We start from the raw sequence: 18,758 nt of genomic DNA, 5'->3' as shown, positions 1-18,758 counted from the left end.
ATCTGTAGAAGAGGCATGCATCAGAAACATTACGTCTATGAGACAGCGAGTGGAGAGACTCTGTTAGAGATGAATCATTAATTAACCTAACTGACCTCTTGTGAATGGAATCAAGAAGCCCGAGGGATGTTTTGGGGGTCACCATCCCACATGTGGGAACAATATTCCACGTCAGGGCGGATTTGCGATTTATACAGAGTGAGCAGCTGTTTTATACAGAGTGAGCAGCTGTTTGGAAGAAAAGTAATGCCAAGAGCAAAAGAGAAAACCAAGTTTTTTAGATGCAGAGGAAGCAATATTTGTAATGTGCTTGTACCAAGAGAGATTAGAAGTCAGGGTAATCCCCAAAAGAGATATATCATTTTGCCTAGAAATCGGAGTGTCACTAAAAATAAGCATAGGAACAGAAAAATCCTTTTTGCGAGATATAAGACAAGACTGAGTTTTAGAAGGGTTGAAATCAACTAAGTTGTCTTTGCCCCACTGGAGAATTACCTGAACATCGGCATTGTTAGCAGATTTTCGAGAAGTTGAAGCTGATTGAGCAGAGCAAGGTTTCTCAAAATGGAAAGCGGAATGCAATGTGCTATTGTCAGCAAAACTATGGATAGGATTTCCAGTCAATGGAAGAAGGTCATTAATATACAAGAGGAAAAGAACTGAACCTTGCGGGACACCGGCATTAGTGGAGAAGTTAGAAGACAGAGAGCTATCTACCATCACCCTCAGTGAGAAAACTGGATAACCAATTACTAAAAACAGTTGGCAAACCATAAGATGGAAGCTTGTTTAGAAGACCCTTGTGGTGGAGGTTGATAGTCTAAATAAGTTTAAGGCTCAGCTGGACAGGTATTTTGAACGAACAGAGGGGTGAAGTGGAAGTGGTTTTATTTATTTTTTTTTTTTGGCTGATGCTGCATAAGCTTGCTTTCTTGCATCAAATGCCTCTACTAATGCTAATGCTAATGCTAATGCTAAGACCTTCATGCCAAACACGATCGAAAGCCTTTGAGATGTCAAGAGCAACTACTTGCGTTTCACCGAACCTTTCCATTGAATTAGTCCATAAATGGGTAACATAAGCCAGAATATCACCAGTGGATCGACACTGACGGAATCCATACTGGCGATCGTTGATCAGACGGAAGGTTTCTAGGTAGTTTAAGAGTTGGCGGTTAATTGATTTCTCCATTACTTTAGAAAGAGTAGAAGTAATTGCAATGGGATGATAGTTGGATGGGAGGGATTTGTCACCCTTTTTAGGAACTGGCTGGATATGAGCAAATTTCCAAGTAGAAGGAAAAACACCTTTGGAATAAGAAAGTGAAAAATGGCAATACAGAACAGGAGTTAGTTCAGGAGCACAGGTTTTGAGAACAAGTGGAGAAATACCATCGGGACCTGGAGCTTTCTTAGCATCAAGATTCATCAAAATCCTTCTGGCATCCTTTTGATGGAACACCACAGGAGGCATTGAATGGAGCATTGGGAATGGTGGGAGGAGTTTTACCAAGATCATTAATACATGAGTTGGAAGAAAAATTGGATGCTAGCAGGGCGGCTTTATTCTTGGCTGAAGTGACAACAGAACCATCTGGTTTGGACAGAAGTGGGAGCAGAGATGGGCAAAAGTTGCGGGCAATATCTTTGGTAAGAGACCAGAATGCTTGGCTACCATTAGGGCAAGAAGCAAGTTTTCTACTTTTAGCCTATTCAAACTCTAGATTGAACTGATTAATAACTGCTTTACAATTGTTGCTAGCTTTGGTGTAGGCAGAAAACGAAACTGAAGAATTAGAAACAAGCCAATTATGATATGCAACATTCTTCTCTTGAACAGCCTTAGCACATTTATTGGAAATCCAAGGTTTAGATAAAAGACAAGATTTTAAAGTGGAGTGTGGGATAAAGGATTCCATTGCTGCAAGAATAATTTCACTGACATGATCTGAGCAATCATTGATATCAGAAGTTTTTAAACAGTAATCCGACCAAGGAAAAGAAGAAAAGAAATCTCGCAGGTCATCCCATTTTGCATTCTTGTAATGCCAAACAACACGAGGTTGGGAATAGCCATGAGGAAACGGTTCCATTGGAGAAGAGACAATCACCAAGTTGTGATCTGAAGTGCCTAAAGGACCTCTCACTTCGACTGTGTACTTAGAAGGGTTGTTTGCGAGAAAAAGAACAATCTGTGCAAGGTCATTAGTAATTGCAAAAGCCTCAGCATCTAGACCAGCTGGGTCGGTGTGACTAGAAAATGGAAGCCAGCTGGAGTTGTGAACATTAAAATCACCAAGGAAAATTACCTCGCTGTTAGGAAAGTTGGACTGGAGAAAGTCAAGTTGCAAAGAGAGGAAGTCAAAGAGCTCCAAGTGATTAGTAGAGTTGGGAGAACGGTAGAGACAACAGATGAATTTGACACAATGAGGTAGAGAGATTTTAAGCCAGAGAAGATCAAAGAGAGGAGATTCCAAATTGCCAAGTCTCTGACAGGGAATATCAGAATGGACATATGCACAAGTACCGCCTTTGAGGCAAAAGGAATCATACAGCGAATAATTTGGGCATCTGAGATGAGCAGTAGTTGAATCAACCGATAACTGAGATTCTCTCAGAATAAGTACATGGGGTTTGGCAGACTGCAAGTGGAAATGGACGTTGTTGAGATTAGAATTGAGACCACGTATATTTGTGAAATGAATTAGGAAGTGCTTGTGAGGTCTAGATCTTTTCGCAGATAAGCTTGCTCTATTAGTTTGACAATTCATGGTGTATTCAATAGTAAGAAAAAGTGGGTGGGACCTGCTGTATGAAATAATGAAATTATTGGATATGGCGTACACACGGTAAGAATATACCCAGATACTTGACATAACGTGGCCTCGACAATGCTCCCCACATACACACTACTCGGATTCCCTCCAGTCACTATCTGGCAAAGTAGAGGTAGCAAGATTATACACTAGCTGATCCGGAAGCCTCCTAGAGAGTTACCAATAGGTTCGGTCAGGTGTACTAACTAGCGGCCGGCCTGCGAACACCGTTTTAGAGCTGTACCCTTGAAATGTAAGAAATATTGGATCTCGCCACGACGTTTGTCATAACCTCAAAAGTCATCAATCATACTGCATGATGGAAGAGATGGGGAAGGGTTGACCGGATTATACACAGCATCTCTATCAGGGTGCATAATAACTATCAAATGATGCCATATGATCACTCAGTGCTGCCAACAGAATTCAATAAATAATCTTCCATAAGATTATAGTCAGCATAATATGCATAATGAGACTCAGCATAACATGCATTATGTCACGTGTGTGTGTGTGTGTGTGTGTGTGTGTGTGTGTGTGTGTGTGTGTGTGTGTGTGTGTGTGTGTGTGTGTGTGTGTGTGTGTGTGTGTGAGAGAGTGAGTGAGATTAGAAAATTAAGATAAAGAAAAAAATAAGATGCAATATGTTTCCATTTTAACTAATCAACTAATCAGGCATAGAATGATGTGGGATGAGGAAGCAAGCAAAAAACGGAAGGGAGGAGACCATATAAAAAGGATAAGAACCTCTGCTTAAATCTAATGCATTAATTAATCTAATACAGAAAATACAGAACAGGTTTCAGATATATAGTAGATATAAATAAAAAATAGAGTGGTAGATGTGCCATACTCCTCTTAATTTTAGAGGAAAAATAATTGGCATTTGCAATGTGGTATTCCAGGGATTATAAACAAATATTTAAGCCAGATTAAATTTATCAAATTAAATTCTGATAACAATTTATCTTTTTCTTTCCTGATTAGTTAAAATTATGACAAAATACTATGGCTTATATTAGGACTACTAAAATACTACTTTTTTTTTTTTTTTTTTTGGCTGTGCTACATAAGCCTGCTTTCTTGCATCATATGCCTCTACTGCTACTACTGTCTTTATTTACAAAACAGCATTTTCCACATCCTAATTCTAAGTTTCACCTTTCTCATCATTACAGGAAAATAAGCAACTGCCTATTACTCTCGGTACCAATTGCTGCATGTCTCTTTTCTGCAGCAAATATTTCCTATTATTTTTAATCCCAAAATTTAAAACTTTGCTCCTACAATCCAAGAAAGATTCAATGAAGTTCCAGGCATTTTCACCTACCTCCTCTCTCTCTTCCATTTTCTCTTTGAACTAGAAATTTTGGTTTCACATACTGACTGCTACATTCATATAAAAACAAATTTTATGCTATATGGCAAAAAATGTCCCTTTAATATGGCTGCACAGGTATGTGTCAGGGAGGTAGATAACAGAAAGAGAATTGAAAGAGAATTACTTTAATACTATTGTATTAAAGAAATTCTCTTCCTAACAATATTTATTACTTTATGAATACATATAAAAACATCAAAAATATCTGGTAATTTGTCTGGTAACTGGAAAGTTATCATGAAAACAGCAAGCAGTCAGAGGCTTATGAAACCTTGGAAAGTTGGTTGACTGCTTCTGAGAGAAACATATGCATTTGCTTAGCCATAGTGCATCAGTGTAATAATTCCATGTAAATTATTACAATGGTGAGGGTAGCACTTTTCCATCTGATATCAGCTTGAAGAACAGGCCTTTAAAAATTCATCTGACCTCATTTAAAGAGTTCTAGTTTAAATTTAATTCAGAATTCTCCAAATGAGTGACAGGTGATATACAATATATGTACCAGAGAGGACACTTTTGCAAAGAATTATCAAGTGAATGAATAATTAAATTATTCTTGTGACTTGTGAAAATCATTCGGACAACATATGCTTTATAATAATAGTAATAAAGCAAAACTGAATTCATACCTTGTCTGTTTCCATATAAAGTAAGTCATGGATGTGTTTTACAAGTCCATCACTGCTGATATGTATGTTAAAAACAACTGGGGGATAAAAAAACAAAATTAAATCTGAAAGCTTATAAAACAAAAGTAAAATATTACATATAATTAATTTCACTTGATTTATGTATACAGCATACAGCGATTTCAAAATTAAATTCTGATAACAATTTATCTTTTTCTTTTCTGACAATCAAAATCATAAATGGTTATTGAAACCTTTAACTATTCTAGATGGTAGTTCAGAAGGCCCAAGTCTCAAAGGGACATAACAAAATTGTAATTTAATGTGCAATACATCAAGTACAAAGGGAAATGATATCTACATACGTGCTTGTTTACATACCAGTAAGGGAGGGCACATCTTCAAGCCTCCTGAAGGTATGACAACCACTATTTCTGCGACACAAAATAATCTGATGCCATATTCTATGGGATATTGTCTGCATACCAGCCATGTCAATTTCTGTAAGTGCAAGCCTCACAGCTTACATCGACTGTTCTGTTTTCTAGTATCTATCCTTGTATAAAAAGTAAAGTAAACTGCAGCCATTACCAATACACTGTAGGATGGAAGCTGCCTAACTCATTGATGTTAAGAGGAAATGGACCATAATCTGTCGCACTGGTCCAGTGCGGGTTGGCAGGTCGACCATATTTCACATTTAAGGGCTTAAACCCCAGTCTACTCAAAGAGCATGTGCTACTATCCTTGTATATATAATCCTTAATAACACATTAGCATTACCAAAGTACATGATGCATGAAAGCAAGCTTACATAGCATCAGCCAAAAAAAAAAACTTCTCATTTAAAATTTGTTTCAGCAATCAACCACCCATAGGATAAAGGAAAACTTCCGCACTTCTATCCTTCCTCAATTTGAATTTATGACCTCTTTCTCAGGAGATTATTCTGAGCAAGAGGAAGAATTCCATAAGCATTGAGCATGCTCAAACCATTCAAGGCTTTATACACCTCAATCAGATCGCCTCACATGTACCTAGTGACTCTAGTGTGCCTCTAGACACTGTAATTTGCAAAATTTAAGCCTTTCTTTGTAAGAGCAACCCTTTGTTCCATTCACTAACTTTGTTGCCCTTCTCTGTACTCGTTCAAACAGCTCTATATCTTTCTTAAAATGAGACATCTAGCCAGTATACAGTAGTCAAAGTGTGACCTGACCATTGCCTTATACAAGAGGGTAATCACCTTCTTATTCCCACTAGAAAAATTCCTGTATATCATTGAGAAGACACCATGAGCTACTCTTGCAGACCATCTGCACTGCTCAGAAAACCTCATATCTGCACTGCTCAGAAAACCTCATATCTGCACTGCTCAGAAAAATTCATATCTGCTTGCACAATTACCTCCAGGTCCTTTTCATTCTCTACCACTGTCAATGTATTCCCCCACACAGTTGATACGTTACTCGGGGTTACTGCTTCCCATATGCAGTACTTTACATTTGTCAATGTTAAACTTCAGTTGCCACCTCTCAGCCCATCAGCTCAACCTTTCTAGATCCTGTTGCAGTAGCGTACTGTCATTAGTGTCATTAACAACCCTGCCGACCTTCGTATTGTCCAAATTTGGATATTAAGCCTGATATACCATCATCAATATCATTAATAAATACAGAAAACAAGAATGGACCCAATAGTGAATGCTGAGGGACTCCACTAATAACATTAGTCCACGAAGAGCAGTGTCCATTGATTACCACTCTCTGTCTTCTCCCACTCAATCATTCCTTTATCCATAGCAGCAATTTGCCTCCAATGCCACACTGCTCCAATTTGTGCAGCAGTCTTTCATGTGCAACAGTATCAAAAGCCTTTCTAAGATCTCAATGTATGATATCAAAATTATTCTTTGCATCCTGTTCTTTTGTGACCACATCATAGTATCCAATCAAATTGGTCAGACAAAACTTCCCCTTAACAAACCCATGCTGTGTTCGAGCTATAACTGAAGTCTTGTCTAGATGATCCTACAGTGCTTCTTTAACCAGTGCCCCCATTAATTTCCCTGAAACAGAAGTTGAACTAACAGGTTGTAATTATTTGTGTCGCCTTTGTCCTCCTTTGTGAATTGGGTTCACATTTTCACATCTCCAGTCAATGGGTACATCCCCTGAATCCAACGAAGCTCTCACAATTATGGCTAAGGGTTTTGCTGCCTCCTTTAATATAACTGGATAGATCCATTCCACTCCAGGTGCCTTCCTTATGTTTATCTTCAACAATTTCACTTCCACTTTTCTCTCAGTTATTACAAAATCACCTAACTCACTGCCAGAGTTTAATTCAGTTCTGGCATTCCCTTCCCTCAATAACTCCTTGTGTATGAATTTAGATGCAAAATACTTATTTAGTTTATTAGCTACTTGAGCAGGATCTTCAACAGTTATCCGAGATCATTAATATTTTACAAATATAAATGATTTTGGAAAAACACCTCCCACCATTCCCAGCACACCCCCATTCAATATCTCCTGTGGTCTTCCATTAAAAGGATGTCAGAAGGATTTTGAATCTTGATGCTAAGAAAGCTCCAGGTCCTGATGGTATTTCTCCACTTGTTCTCAAAATCTGCATTCCTGAACTTACTCCTGTTCTTTGCCACCTTTTTTTCCTTTCTTATTCGAAAGGTGTTTTTCCTTCTGCTTGGAAATTTGCTCATATTCAGTCAGTTCCTAAAAAGGGCGACAAATCCCTCCCATCCAATTATTATCCCATTGCAATTACTTCTACTCTTTCTAAAATAACGGAGAAATCAATTAACCGCCAACTCTTAAATTACCTAGAATCCTTCCATCTGATCAACAATCGCCAGTACGGATTCCATCAGTGTCGATCCACTGGTCATATATTCTGGCTTCTGTTATCCATTTATGGACAAATTCAATGGAAAAGTTCAGTGAAACACAAGCAGTTGCTTTTGACATCTCAAAGGCTTCGATCATGTATGGCATAAAGGTCTTCCAAACAAGCTTCCAACATTGTTTGCCAACTGTTTTTTGTTGTTGCAGTTTGTTATTTGGTTTTTTAGGAGCATTAGCAACTAAGGCCATATTGCTCGGGGGATACGCAGTGGTCATTCCCTGACCTTTCTGCATCCTCCGTATTTGGTGGGCAAGGGCTCGAATCCCGGTCTAATCAAGAAGCATGTGCAACGCACTGCTGCTCCTGCCCACCTGGCTACGGAGGCGACAACTGTTTTTTGCAATTGTTTATCCAGTTTTCTCTCTAACTGCTCACTGATGGTAGATGGCTCTCTATCTTCTAACTTCTCCCCTAATGCTGGAGTCCCCCAAGGTTCAGTTCTTTCCCCCACTCTTGTATATTAATGACCTTCTTCAATTGACTGGAAATCCTATCCATAGTTTTGCCGATGATAGCAAATTGCATTCCACTTTCCGTTTTGTGAAACCTTACCCTGCTGAATCAGCTTCAACTTCTCGAATATCTGGTACCAATTTCTTAAATGCCGATCTCCAGGTAATTCTCCAGTGGGGCAAAGACAACTCAGTTGATTTCAATCTAAAATTCAGTCTTGTCTTATATCTCACAAAAAGGATTCTTCTGCTCTTATGCTTATCTTTGGTGACACTCCGATTTCTGGGCAATATCATATATTGTATCTCTTTTGGGATTACTCTGACTTCTAATCTCTCTTGGCACAATCACATTACAAATATTGCTTCCTTGGAATCTAAAAAACTTGGTTTTCTCTTTCGCTCTCTGCATTACTTTTCTTCCAAACAGCTGTTTACTCTGTACAAATCATTGTACCTCCATGCTACCGTGTAATATTGTTCCAACATATTGGGCGGTGCCCCCAAAACCTCTCTCAGGCTTCTAGATTCTATTCAGAAGAGGACAGTTAGATTAATTAATGGCCCACCTCTAACAGAGTCTCCTCACTCTCTATCTCATAGATGTGCTGTTTCTACTGCATGCCTTTTCAACAGATACTTCCATGGGCACTATTCTTCTGAATTGGCTTCTATAATTCCCACACTCTCTTTCAATACAGTCCAAATACGTGCTGCGAACATCCATTTACTGTCCATCTTGAAACTTTCAAAACCAACTTTTCATCTTCCTCGTTTATTAATTCAACTACTGTTTTCTGGAACAACCTTTGTTCATACATATTTCCTGAAAATTGCAGTCTACAGCAGTTCAAGTCTAATGTCAAAAAATATCTTCTTTCGTCTTCTCAATCTCCAACCCATGCACGGCACTAAGTACTATAGGTTTTAATACCTCTTGTGTTTTGGGGTTTCATAAAAAAAGAAAAAAAAATAATAGAATTTTAGGTCTAAACTTGAATGGTATTTCTTAGTTGGCTTCCAAGATTAATTCCTGGAACGCTTCCCATCTAGAATTCGCTGTTTTTAATATCAGTTGATTAATAATCACTGTTGGTAGAATTTAAAAACTGCCTGAGCCCACTGTAGTCATCTTTACAAAAGCAAAAAACCTTCCCTTTACCCTTGATGGTAGTTGCATCTTTAAGTAAATCCCACATCAGTACACTGTGATTCACTGCCACCTAGTGGTTCCTTTATCTGCAAATTCTTAATGCATTAATAATCACTGTTGGTAATCAGGTAAAGATTGTTACTCCCTCTGGTTGCAACTCGAACATGTTGCTTTAGAAAACAGTTCTCAAATATATCCACAAAAGTCTTGTGGATACCAACCAACAAGTTCCAATCAATATCCGGAAAATTAAAATCCCCCTTTAAAAATCATTCTGATTTACTGGCGCACTATTTCTCTGCACAATTGTTCATTATACACATCAGAGTCATTAGGCCTATAATATGCTCCTACTCTCAGTTAGTCATCTACAATGAAGACATCCACAATGCTGACGAAACACAACTTTTTTATAATTTGACACCTGACAATACATTTAAATTGAAAGGGGGAAAAGGTGTTGGTGGAAAAAAATCAATGGCTCGCTTGATGGTGCTTGTTTGTGCAAATAGGATAGGAACTGATAAAAAAAAAAAAAAAGTTGGCTATCAGAAAATTATTAACACCTTGTTGTTTCAAAAATGTAAGGAAACTTCCTGTGGATTACAAAGAAACAAGAAAGCTTGGATAACTTCGGATATTTTTCGGCAATATATAAATGATTGGAATAAGAAACTATTCAAAAAAAAAAAAAAAAAAAAGTTTTTTGTTAGTTAATAACTGTCTTGCACATCCCCAGATTCAAAATTTGTCCAACATTAAGCTAATGCCTCCCAATGCAACATCAATTTTTCAACCACTGGACATAGGTGTAATCAAGAGTTTGAAAGGATTTTATAAAAGATTTCTAGTTTTACATCTGATCGGTCTGAGAGAACAGAAACTTACCAAGTCTATATCGATATTGGATGCTATAAATTTATCGAATGGTGCATGGAATAATGTTACTTTGACAACCATAACGAATTGCTTCAAGAAATCAAAATTAAATTCAAATGAAATTTCTATCATAGATGAAGATGATGGAAATGAAGAAAACAACTTACCATTCTCCGAACGGTTGCTACGTAACAACGTTGTAGGTTTTAATAGAGATAACATCGATGAATTTGTACAATTCAATGACAACTTGTTAACTAGTGGTCTTCCTACATAGAGTGACACTGTAGATGCTGTGCTCAATAAAGACAATAACGATGATGATGTGATGACAAGTGAAAGTGAATCAAAATCAGTGCCAATAATCTCATAAGCTCAAGATGCAGTGGACAGAGTCAATTTATTTGAAGGAACTAAGGCACGTAATGAGACTTTTAACACATTGAGTGTTTTAAGGGGAAACTTAAGAAATATCAAAGTGAAATCTTTAAAACAAATATCAATTTTAAGATTCATAAATAAAGACTAATTGAAATCATGTTTATTATTAAATAGTATTGTTTTTAATTACAGAGAAATAAATTGTGATTAGTATTAAGTGTATGGTTTTAAAATTACAGACAAATAAATTGTGTTTAATATTAAGTGTATTGTAGTTCATACAAGCATATTAATACAAATAATATGTAGGTATATATACTTATATTTCTTTTGTTTTCTGAATTATCTTTTTATCAAGTTATTGAGAATCCAATCATTGTCTAACGGCCCCAGGGATTTCCCCATCTCCACTATCACTGATATAGCGAGTAATGTTTATAAGAAGGAAATTTTGTCGGTCCCTTGATGCTCTTATAACCAAGTTCAACTGTATTTACTTGTTCTATGATGACTCCCAGCAGTTCTTGAAATCCCCAGCAAGCAACTTGCTCTCTAGGCTGCTGCTAATTCCAATAGAGGGACTGCAAAAATCACTTTTGCCTCTGCTTGCAGCTACTGTTAATCTTTTAGTCTGTGAATCTCCCGAAGCTAGCAGTCTTCCGACCCACCTAACACTGCCTCAATAGCATCAACAAATATTCTTGCACCCTTTCTATTTAAGTGTATCCCATCCCTGTAGAAGCAGTCTCTCTCCTGTTAGCAAGCACAGACCATGCTGAAAAAAAATCCTACCCATGAGCCTTTACAATCTCTCTAGGGCCAAATTGATTCACAAAGCTCTCATCATATATAATCCCTCCTATCATGTCTGGGCCGAATTGCCAACACTTTCAAATTTAAGACTAATTTGCGATTTTTTTCAAATTTGATCTATACCTTTTAAGTAAATCTGCAGATCTCTTACTCTTAAGGTCATTAGTGCCAACTTTTACAACAATATCACCTTTTGTGTCCTTAACACGTTCGCTGCCAATCACGCACCAATGTGTGATGTCGCAGCAGTATTGAAGAGCCAATCACACGCAGGATGTGGCATCATTACCCAGTAGCCAATCACGTACAGGCACGGGATTCATTAGACGTTAGTATGAAGTTCTCAACTTCAGTTGGCATTGTGTTTCTGCTGTGTATAGTTGTTTCGGCGTCAAGTAAAGGGTGTAAACTATATGTATGTGGTGTTGAACGTTTTGTTACGTGACGTGCGGAAAAGCCTTGTAATATGAGTTGTGCAGATGATAGTTTAGCAGGCCCATCGCGCCCAAAAAGAAGAAAGTGCAATATAAAAAATCCCTTACAGATGAAGAAATTGCAAAAATTTTGGAAGAGTTATCTGACGTATATCCCAGTGATGCCAGTTACAAGACGATGACGAAGATTTTATCCCTCCAAAGGATGCTTCGGATTCGGAAAGTGTAGATGCAGAAGATATTGTGGAAGAGGCTACACTTCCACAGCACGATTCCGGTGAGTTGGAAAACGTCATGTGGGAAAATGACGTAACATCGATGAAACAGTTTCGTTTTACAAAATCCGAGTCCTTGATGCAACCCATGTCAGGTCATAATCATATAGATTACTTTCGTCATTTATTGACCGACAATATCTTGGATGAAATAATTACACAAACAAATGTTTATGCTCGTGAAATACTTCTTCCCCAAGAAAATAAAGAATATTCTCAAATAAATGCATGGAAGGACACCACTAGAGATGAAATACTGGTATTTTTTGGATTGATTTTACATATGGGAACCATTCAACTGAACCGCATACAAGATTATTGGAAAACAGATAAACTGTTCGGATTACATGTGTTCGCAGATAACATGAGCAGGAATCGTCTCTTATTATTACTGTGGGCCTTGCATTTCGCAAAAAATCCAGAAAAGAAAGAAAGAGGTATGTCCACAGGATCGCCTATATAAAATTCGAAAAATGGTGAAGCTGTTTAATGCACAAATGTTGGAAATATATTATCCAGGACGTGAGATTAGCTTAGATGAGTCTATGATATTGTGGCGTGGAAGGCTTGTTTTTCGACAGTACATTCAAAACAAATGCCATAAGTACAACATTAAGTTATATATGTTATCAATTTTCAAGTATATACCGGTATGTTGGATGATTCTAGTGGAAAAGGACATTGCACAAAAAGTCGTCACGAACTTAATTGATGGGATGTTAGATGTCGAGCATAGCATATTTATGGACAATTATTACAATAGCTATGAACTCGCTAAGTGTCTCGCTGACAGACAAACCCACTGTACTGGCACAATCAGAAGTAATAGGAAAACATTTCCGAAAGAGGTTCGAGAAAAAAAGCTGAAGAAAGGGGAAACTTTATCAAGGTGTGCCCGTGGTGTAATAATTGCTAAATGGAAGGACAGAAGAGATGTCAGTTACATATCTACAGAATACCAAAATGATATGGTGGAAATGCAGAATAAACGAGAATGCAGAATAAATCAAAACCATTGCCTATAATTGAATATAATAGGTTTATGTCAGGCATTGACAAGCAAGATCAAATGCTTGCCTATTATCCTTGCAAAAGGAAAACCATTAGGTGGCCAACAAAAATATTTATGCATATTTTGCAACTAATAATGATGAATTGCACACCATATCCATACTAAATATTCACATAACAAGATGCAACTTTATGACTTCCATTTATCAGTGATCAGATCTTTATTGAAACAGCCATCTGATCTCCCTTATACTATGCATGATGTACCTGAACTGGAACATGTGCTCAAACGTGAGAAGAAAGAAAAGGTTGTTGTTATTGTTATTTTGTTGTTATTTGGTTTTTAGGAGCATTAGCAACTAAGGCCATATTGCTCCGGGAATATGAGGTGGTCATTCCCTGACCTTTCCGCATCCTCCGTATTGGGTGGTGACGGGCTCGAACCCCGGTCTAATCAAGAAGCGTGTGCTACGCACTGCTGCTTCTTCCCACCTGGCTATGGAGGCGCCCGAAAGAAAAGGTGGAAAAATATTGAGGAAGCAATGCAAACGTTGCTGTTCCGAAGGGAAATAGTAGTAGTAGTGGCATGTGATGCAAGAAAGCAAGCGTATGAGCTTATGCAGCATCAGCCAAAAAAAAAAAAAAAAAAAAAAATCACACCATTCCCTCCAAATGCCTGTCCAGTTCCTCCTTAAATTTATTCAACCTATCAACTTCCACAGCGACAGATGGAAGTTTGTTCCAGCAATTAACCACCCGCTGGCTGAACAAGTGGAAGGATCCCATTAGAATTCAGCATGCTCAACCCATTCAAGGCCTTATACACTTCAATCAGATCACTGCGCAGGTGCCTAGTCTCCAGCCACTGCAATTTGCAGAACTTAAGCCTCTCTTGGTAAGAGGATCCCTTCATTCCCCTCACCAATCTTGTTGCCCTTCTCTGTACACGCTCAAGTAAATCTACATCCTTCCTAAAATGAGGCCTCCAGACCTGTACGCAGTACTCAAGGCGTGGCCTGACTAATTGCCTTATACAGAGGGACAATCACCTCCTTCTCCCTGCTAGCAAAATTCCTATATATCATTGACAAAACCACATGACCTGCCCTGGCAGCCTGTCTGCATTGCTCAGAAAACTTCATATCTGACTGCACAATTACTCCCAGGTCTTTTTCATTTTCTACCACCTTAAGTGTAGTACCACACAGTTGGTACGTTTCTCTGGGGTTACTTCTACCCATATGCAGTACTTTGCATTTGTCAAGGTTAAACTTCAGTTGCCACTTCTTAGCCCATCTGCCCAAATTATCTAGATCCTGTTGCAGTAGCACACTGCCATTACTGTCATTAACAACCCTGCCAACCTTTGTATCATCTGCAAACTTCGACATTAAGCCTGATATACCTTCATCAATATCATTGATAAATATACAAAACAACAGTGGACCTAACACCGAACCCTGTGGGACACCACTAATAACATTAGTCCACAAAGAGCAACACCCATTGATTACCACCCTCTGTCTTCTCCCACTTAACCATCCTTTTATCCATTGTAGCAACTTACCCTTAATACCATTCTGCTCCAATTTGTACAATAGTCTTCCATGCGCAACAGTGTCAAAAGCTTTCCTGAAATCCAAATATATGATATCAAAATTATTTTTTGCACCCAGTTCCTTTGTAACCACATCATAATATCCTATCAAATTTGTCAGACAAGACTTTCCCTTAACAAACCCATGCTGTGTCTGAATTATTGCTGCAGTCTTGTCTAGATGATCCTGCAATGCAGTCTTGTCTAGATGATCCTGCAATGCATCTTTAACCAGTGACTCCATTATTTTACCCGGAACAGAAATTAAACTAACTGGTCTGTAATTACTCGTGTCACCCTTCGATCCCCCTTTGTGAATTGGGGATATATTTGCACATCTCCAGTCAGTGGGAACCTCCCCTGAGTCCAAGGATGCTCTCATAATTATGGCTAAGGGTTTGCTTAGTTGCTTTGCCACCTCCTTTAATATAACTGGATAGATCCCATCCATCCCAGGTGCTTTTCTTATGTTTAACTTCGACAATTTCTCCTCCACTTTGCTTTCAGTTATTACAAAATCATTAAGTATCCTGCTACAATTTGATAACCTTCTGCCATTTTCAAACCTTAATAATTCCTCATGTGTGAATGTAGATGCAAAATACTCATTCAGTTTGTTTGCTATCTGAGCAGGATCATCAACAGTCAAACCATCGATGTCAAGTGGACCAATCAGATTCATTCCCTTCCTTTTAGAGTTTATATAAGTAAAGAAATCCTCGTTGTTTTTCTTAGCATCTTTTGCCAATGTAAAGATACAATCTATATCTGCAGTGTTTGTGAAGGATCACCCGGCTATTGCTTAGATTGTGCGAACATTATACATAAGTAACATTCTTACACATAGTATTTGTAATCTGTATTGGTTTGGTATGAAATAATACGATTTCTTAATGTTACCATGTTTTTTGTTTTATTATTTACATACTATATTATTATGTTTTTGTGTCATGCACCAGCACATGATGCGGAATTTACAGCCAAATTTGACCTCCAGTTCCTATCACGTGCTGGCGCGTGAATTTGAAAATCTCTTGGAAACTGCTTATATGACACTTGAATATTGATGTGGTATACCTAACAATCCCTTATTACCAATTTTTAAGCTTTTTCGTTATGGAAACACAGTCAGCTTCTGGCGACAGTCTCCTCCTTCTATGCCGCGCTATTGACAATAGCATGCTGATTCATGACTGGCAGCGAATGTGTTAAAAGATGATATCTGCTCTACAACGTCATCAACTTTTGCCCTTGGAAGACACATCCTGGTCCTCTTCCCCTTATTGTTTGGATAATATATTCCCTGTCTCCCTGACAATAGAGTCACTGACAATAACTAGCTCCTGAGGGACTAGCACATTCTGCTTTGTAGATTGCCGCTGTATTGCCTGATGCACAGGAGTGAGCTGTGGCATTGAGTTGGGCTGAGAGCTTGATGGGCCCTCATTAATTTCTTCGAGGGCATCTATCCTAACACCTCAAACTCAAATAGATGCCCAACAGAATGCTGAGTTGGCACCTAATTTCATAACACTCTCTGCACCTAGTACACACAAAGACATCCTCCTTGTCCAGATAGTCTACAAATATTTCACATATCGCACATTTTTTTAGACTGATGCATCGGAGAATTACCCCCTTCGGTTCTTCCCCAAGCCACAGCACTCCCACTACTTTCCGCATGATTCCATTTAAGTACAATTAGTTAACAATGAAATTTAATAAGATTAATAAATTTTAATGTATAATTGATAATACTATACTAAGCTAATAGATTACTAATACAGTGCTATGTATTACGCTATTTAGTTTTACATTATACATTACGCTATCAAGTTCGGGATATACATTACACTATTCCGGATATACGTTACATTATCCTCACTAACAATGAGGGATATACGTTACACCATCCTCACTAACAATGTCAGCAAGTTACGAATGGTAGAAGACTACAGACACTAAGTATTAACTTTCAAAATCGCTATCTAAATTCAAAATAAACCAAGAAGCTTGACTTGATACATAAAGCTACTTATAGAAAATAAATTAATATGACAATTAAGTCAATAAAACAGCTATATATTTATCAAAAACTTAGCATTTGCTGGAGCTGAAATATCTTGTCCAATACATGGATACCTCATAATAGTCACGATCGTACTTATAATCATATAGTCATAACAGTAATAGTCATACGAGTTTACACTGTTCATCCTGACGAAGAATGCATTAATTTCAGCATAAATGTTATCCTCTAGATTTTGCCACATATTCTTGTAGTGAGCGGCATATTTTATTTGCATCCATCTGCCTTAAGCACTTGCACTAATATAGTGGTTGAGCAATGAGGCATGAATGGTGCCTCAAATGACATGTCTGTCATTATTTTCTTGTAACACGTGAAAGTATGTTTGTGAGTTTGAAGCTTGATGCTCTCCGAAGCCTAGCTAGCAGAGATAGATATTAACTTGTTGATCATTGCAATGGTGTCTTAGTTATTCTTGCCCAAAGGGTCCTTGGAGCATTATTTAACCACAGAAAAATGTGCACGTGTGAAACTCTGCGATGCTGAAATTCTAAGCCCTTGAGAAAGCTGACCACATAAAATTGACCAAATGGGCTATAATGTTTTGATTGCAATATGTTCATAATTTACATCCACAGTCTTCTTGACCTATATTGCACAAGTTACAGCATCTTCATTCACTAGCGTGGCTTCTGCATGAAGTCCATGTCACTCATGTTATACTCACTAATATCACACTCGTTATTCTGTGACTTATACAATATCTGAAGTAACATGACCAACTGATTTCATTGGCACTCAGAGTCAAGAACACTAGGTTTATTTAGCTGTCAAATCAAAGCAAATAGATTGCGCTTACGTTGAGCCCAGTAGGGTAGAGTTTCGAATTGTCCTTAGGAAGGCCAAATTGTTTTCGATGCTGCTGTTAACATATTCTTTGGACTGACTTGCTCGCGGGTCAGTTTAGTTTAATAGTTTAGTTCAGTTCACTTTACCTATGTATTTGAAAACCACTGTCAAAGAGTCTCTCATTCTCATTATCTTCATTGCTATATAAAGGAGATGATATGGAGTAACACCGTGATGGTCAGATCGTCTGAGCTCGCTCATTGCCATCGCAAACTGAGTCACACATACATTCTCTCTGAACATTCTAAATTGGCCAAGATAAATGCTGGGAAAGAACAGTTCCTCTGTGTGCTCATCAAATAGTAAGCTCTGCAGTACATTAGTTTCCATGGGGTGATTCTAAGATATTTATCGTCGCTCCACAACAATGTTTGCTGTTGGGCGATGAGACCTTCCTCAATTAGAATCACTTTTATTTATGTTATCTTTAGCCAAATTAATTTCAATGTGACCATCATCAAAGAATAACTGATGTATCATTATTTGATTCAATTGATTGAGATGTGTGTCGACCACTCACATTCTCACTAACCTGATCAAATAACTGGACTTGTGTATTTTCCTGCATTTTATATGCACATTTAAACAACAATCATCATTAATCTCCCTTGGCAAGCAATGGACCACCGTACTGACTGAAACAGGCACACTGATCACTTGGTCCAGAATGCTGTATTGTCCGTGCGTGTGTCTCAGTTGCCTTATCTGCAAGAACAGTAAGAGAGGAGAAATGAGCCTCTCCGTCACTAAATTCAACTCCGGTAAATGCAATGGAATTTCTGGGTAGACAAAGCTGTTGACTTAGATAGCGCTGGAATGGTGTTGAAGGTACTGCTAAATCCAATGCTTCATTTTCTTTGTCTTTTAAGCAATCTCTATAGTCTTTTTTGTTCTTGCACACTCATTGCTACATTAGTCTTTATTTTCTTAGGTCTTGTCGCTTTCATTCCTGTTTGATATTCTCGAGAATGCTCTGCACTTGACTTTGGCATCACTGAACGCCTTTTTCAAAATTATTAATATAAAAACTTCTATAGAAGCACCAAAGAATGGAATGTAACAAAAATTTTA

The 18,758-nt window shown here is 37.9% G+C and overlaps 1 protein-coding gene across 1 annotated transcript in view; it reads right to left on the bottom strand.

The window, feature by feature from the left end:
* The window catches only part of LOC150081033 (uncharacterized), a 278,288-nt gene that overhangs the window by 193,697 nt on the left and 65,833 nt on the right, over positions 1-18,758 (bottom strand). The window contains exon 6 of the mRNA XM_090380894.1: positions 4,830-4,906. Within this exon, the coding sequence (XP_090237020.1) occupies positions 4,830-4,906 (77 nt within the window). The remainder of the gene's footprint in view (positions 1-4,829; positions 4,907-18,758) is intronic.

This window comes from Mastigoproctus giganteus, chromosome 9 (assembly GCF_048544385.1).
Source record: "Mastigoproctus giganteus isolate SK-2022 chromosome 9, ASM4854438v1, whole genome shotgun sequence".
Taxonomy (NCBI): Eukaryota; Metazoa; Arthropoda; class Arachnida; order Uropygi; family Thelyphonidae; genus Mastigoproctus; species Mastigoproctus giganteus.
Note: the sequence above shows the minus strand (reverse complement) of the source record. Positions and strands in the feature narration are given on the sequence as shown.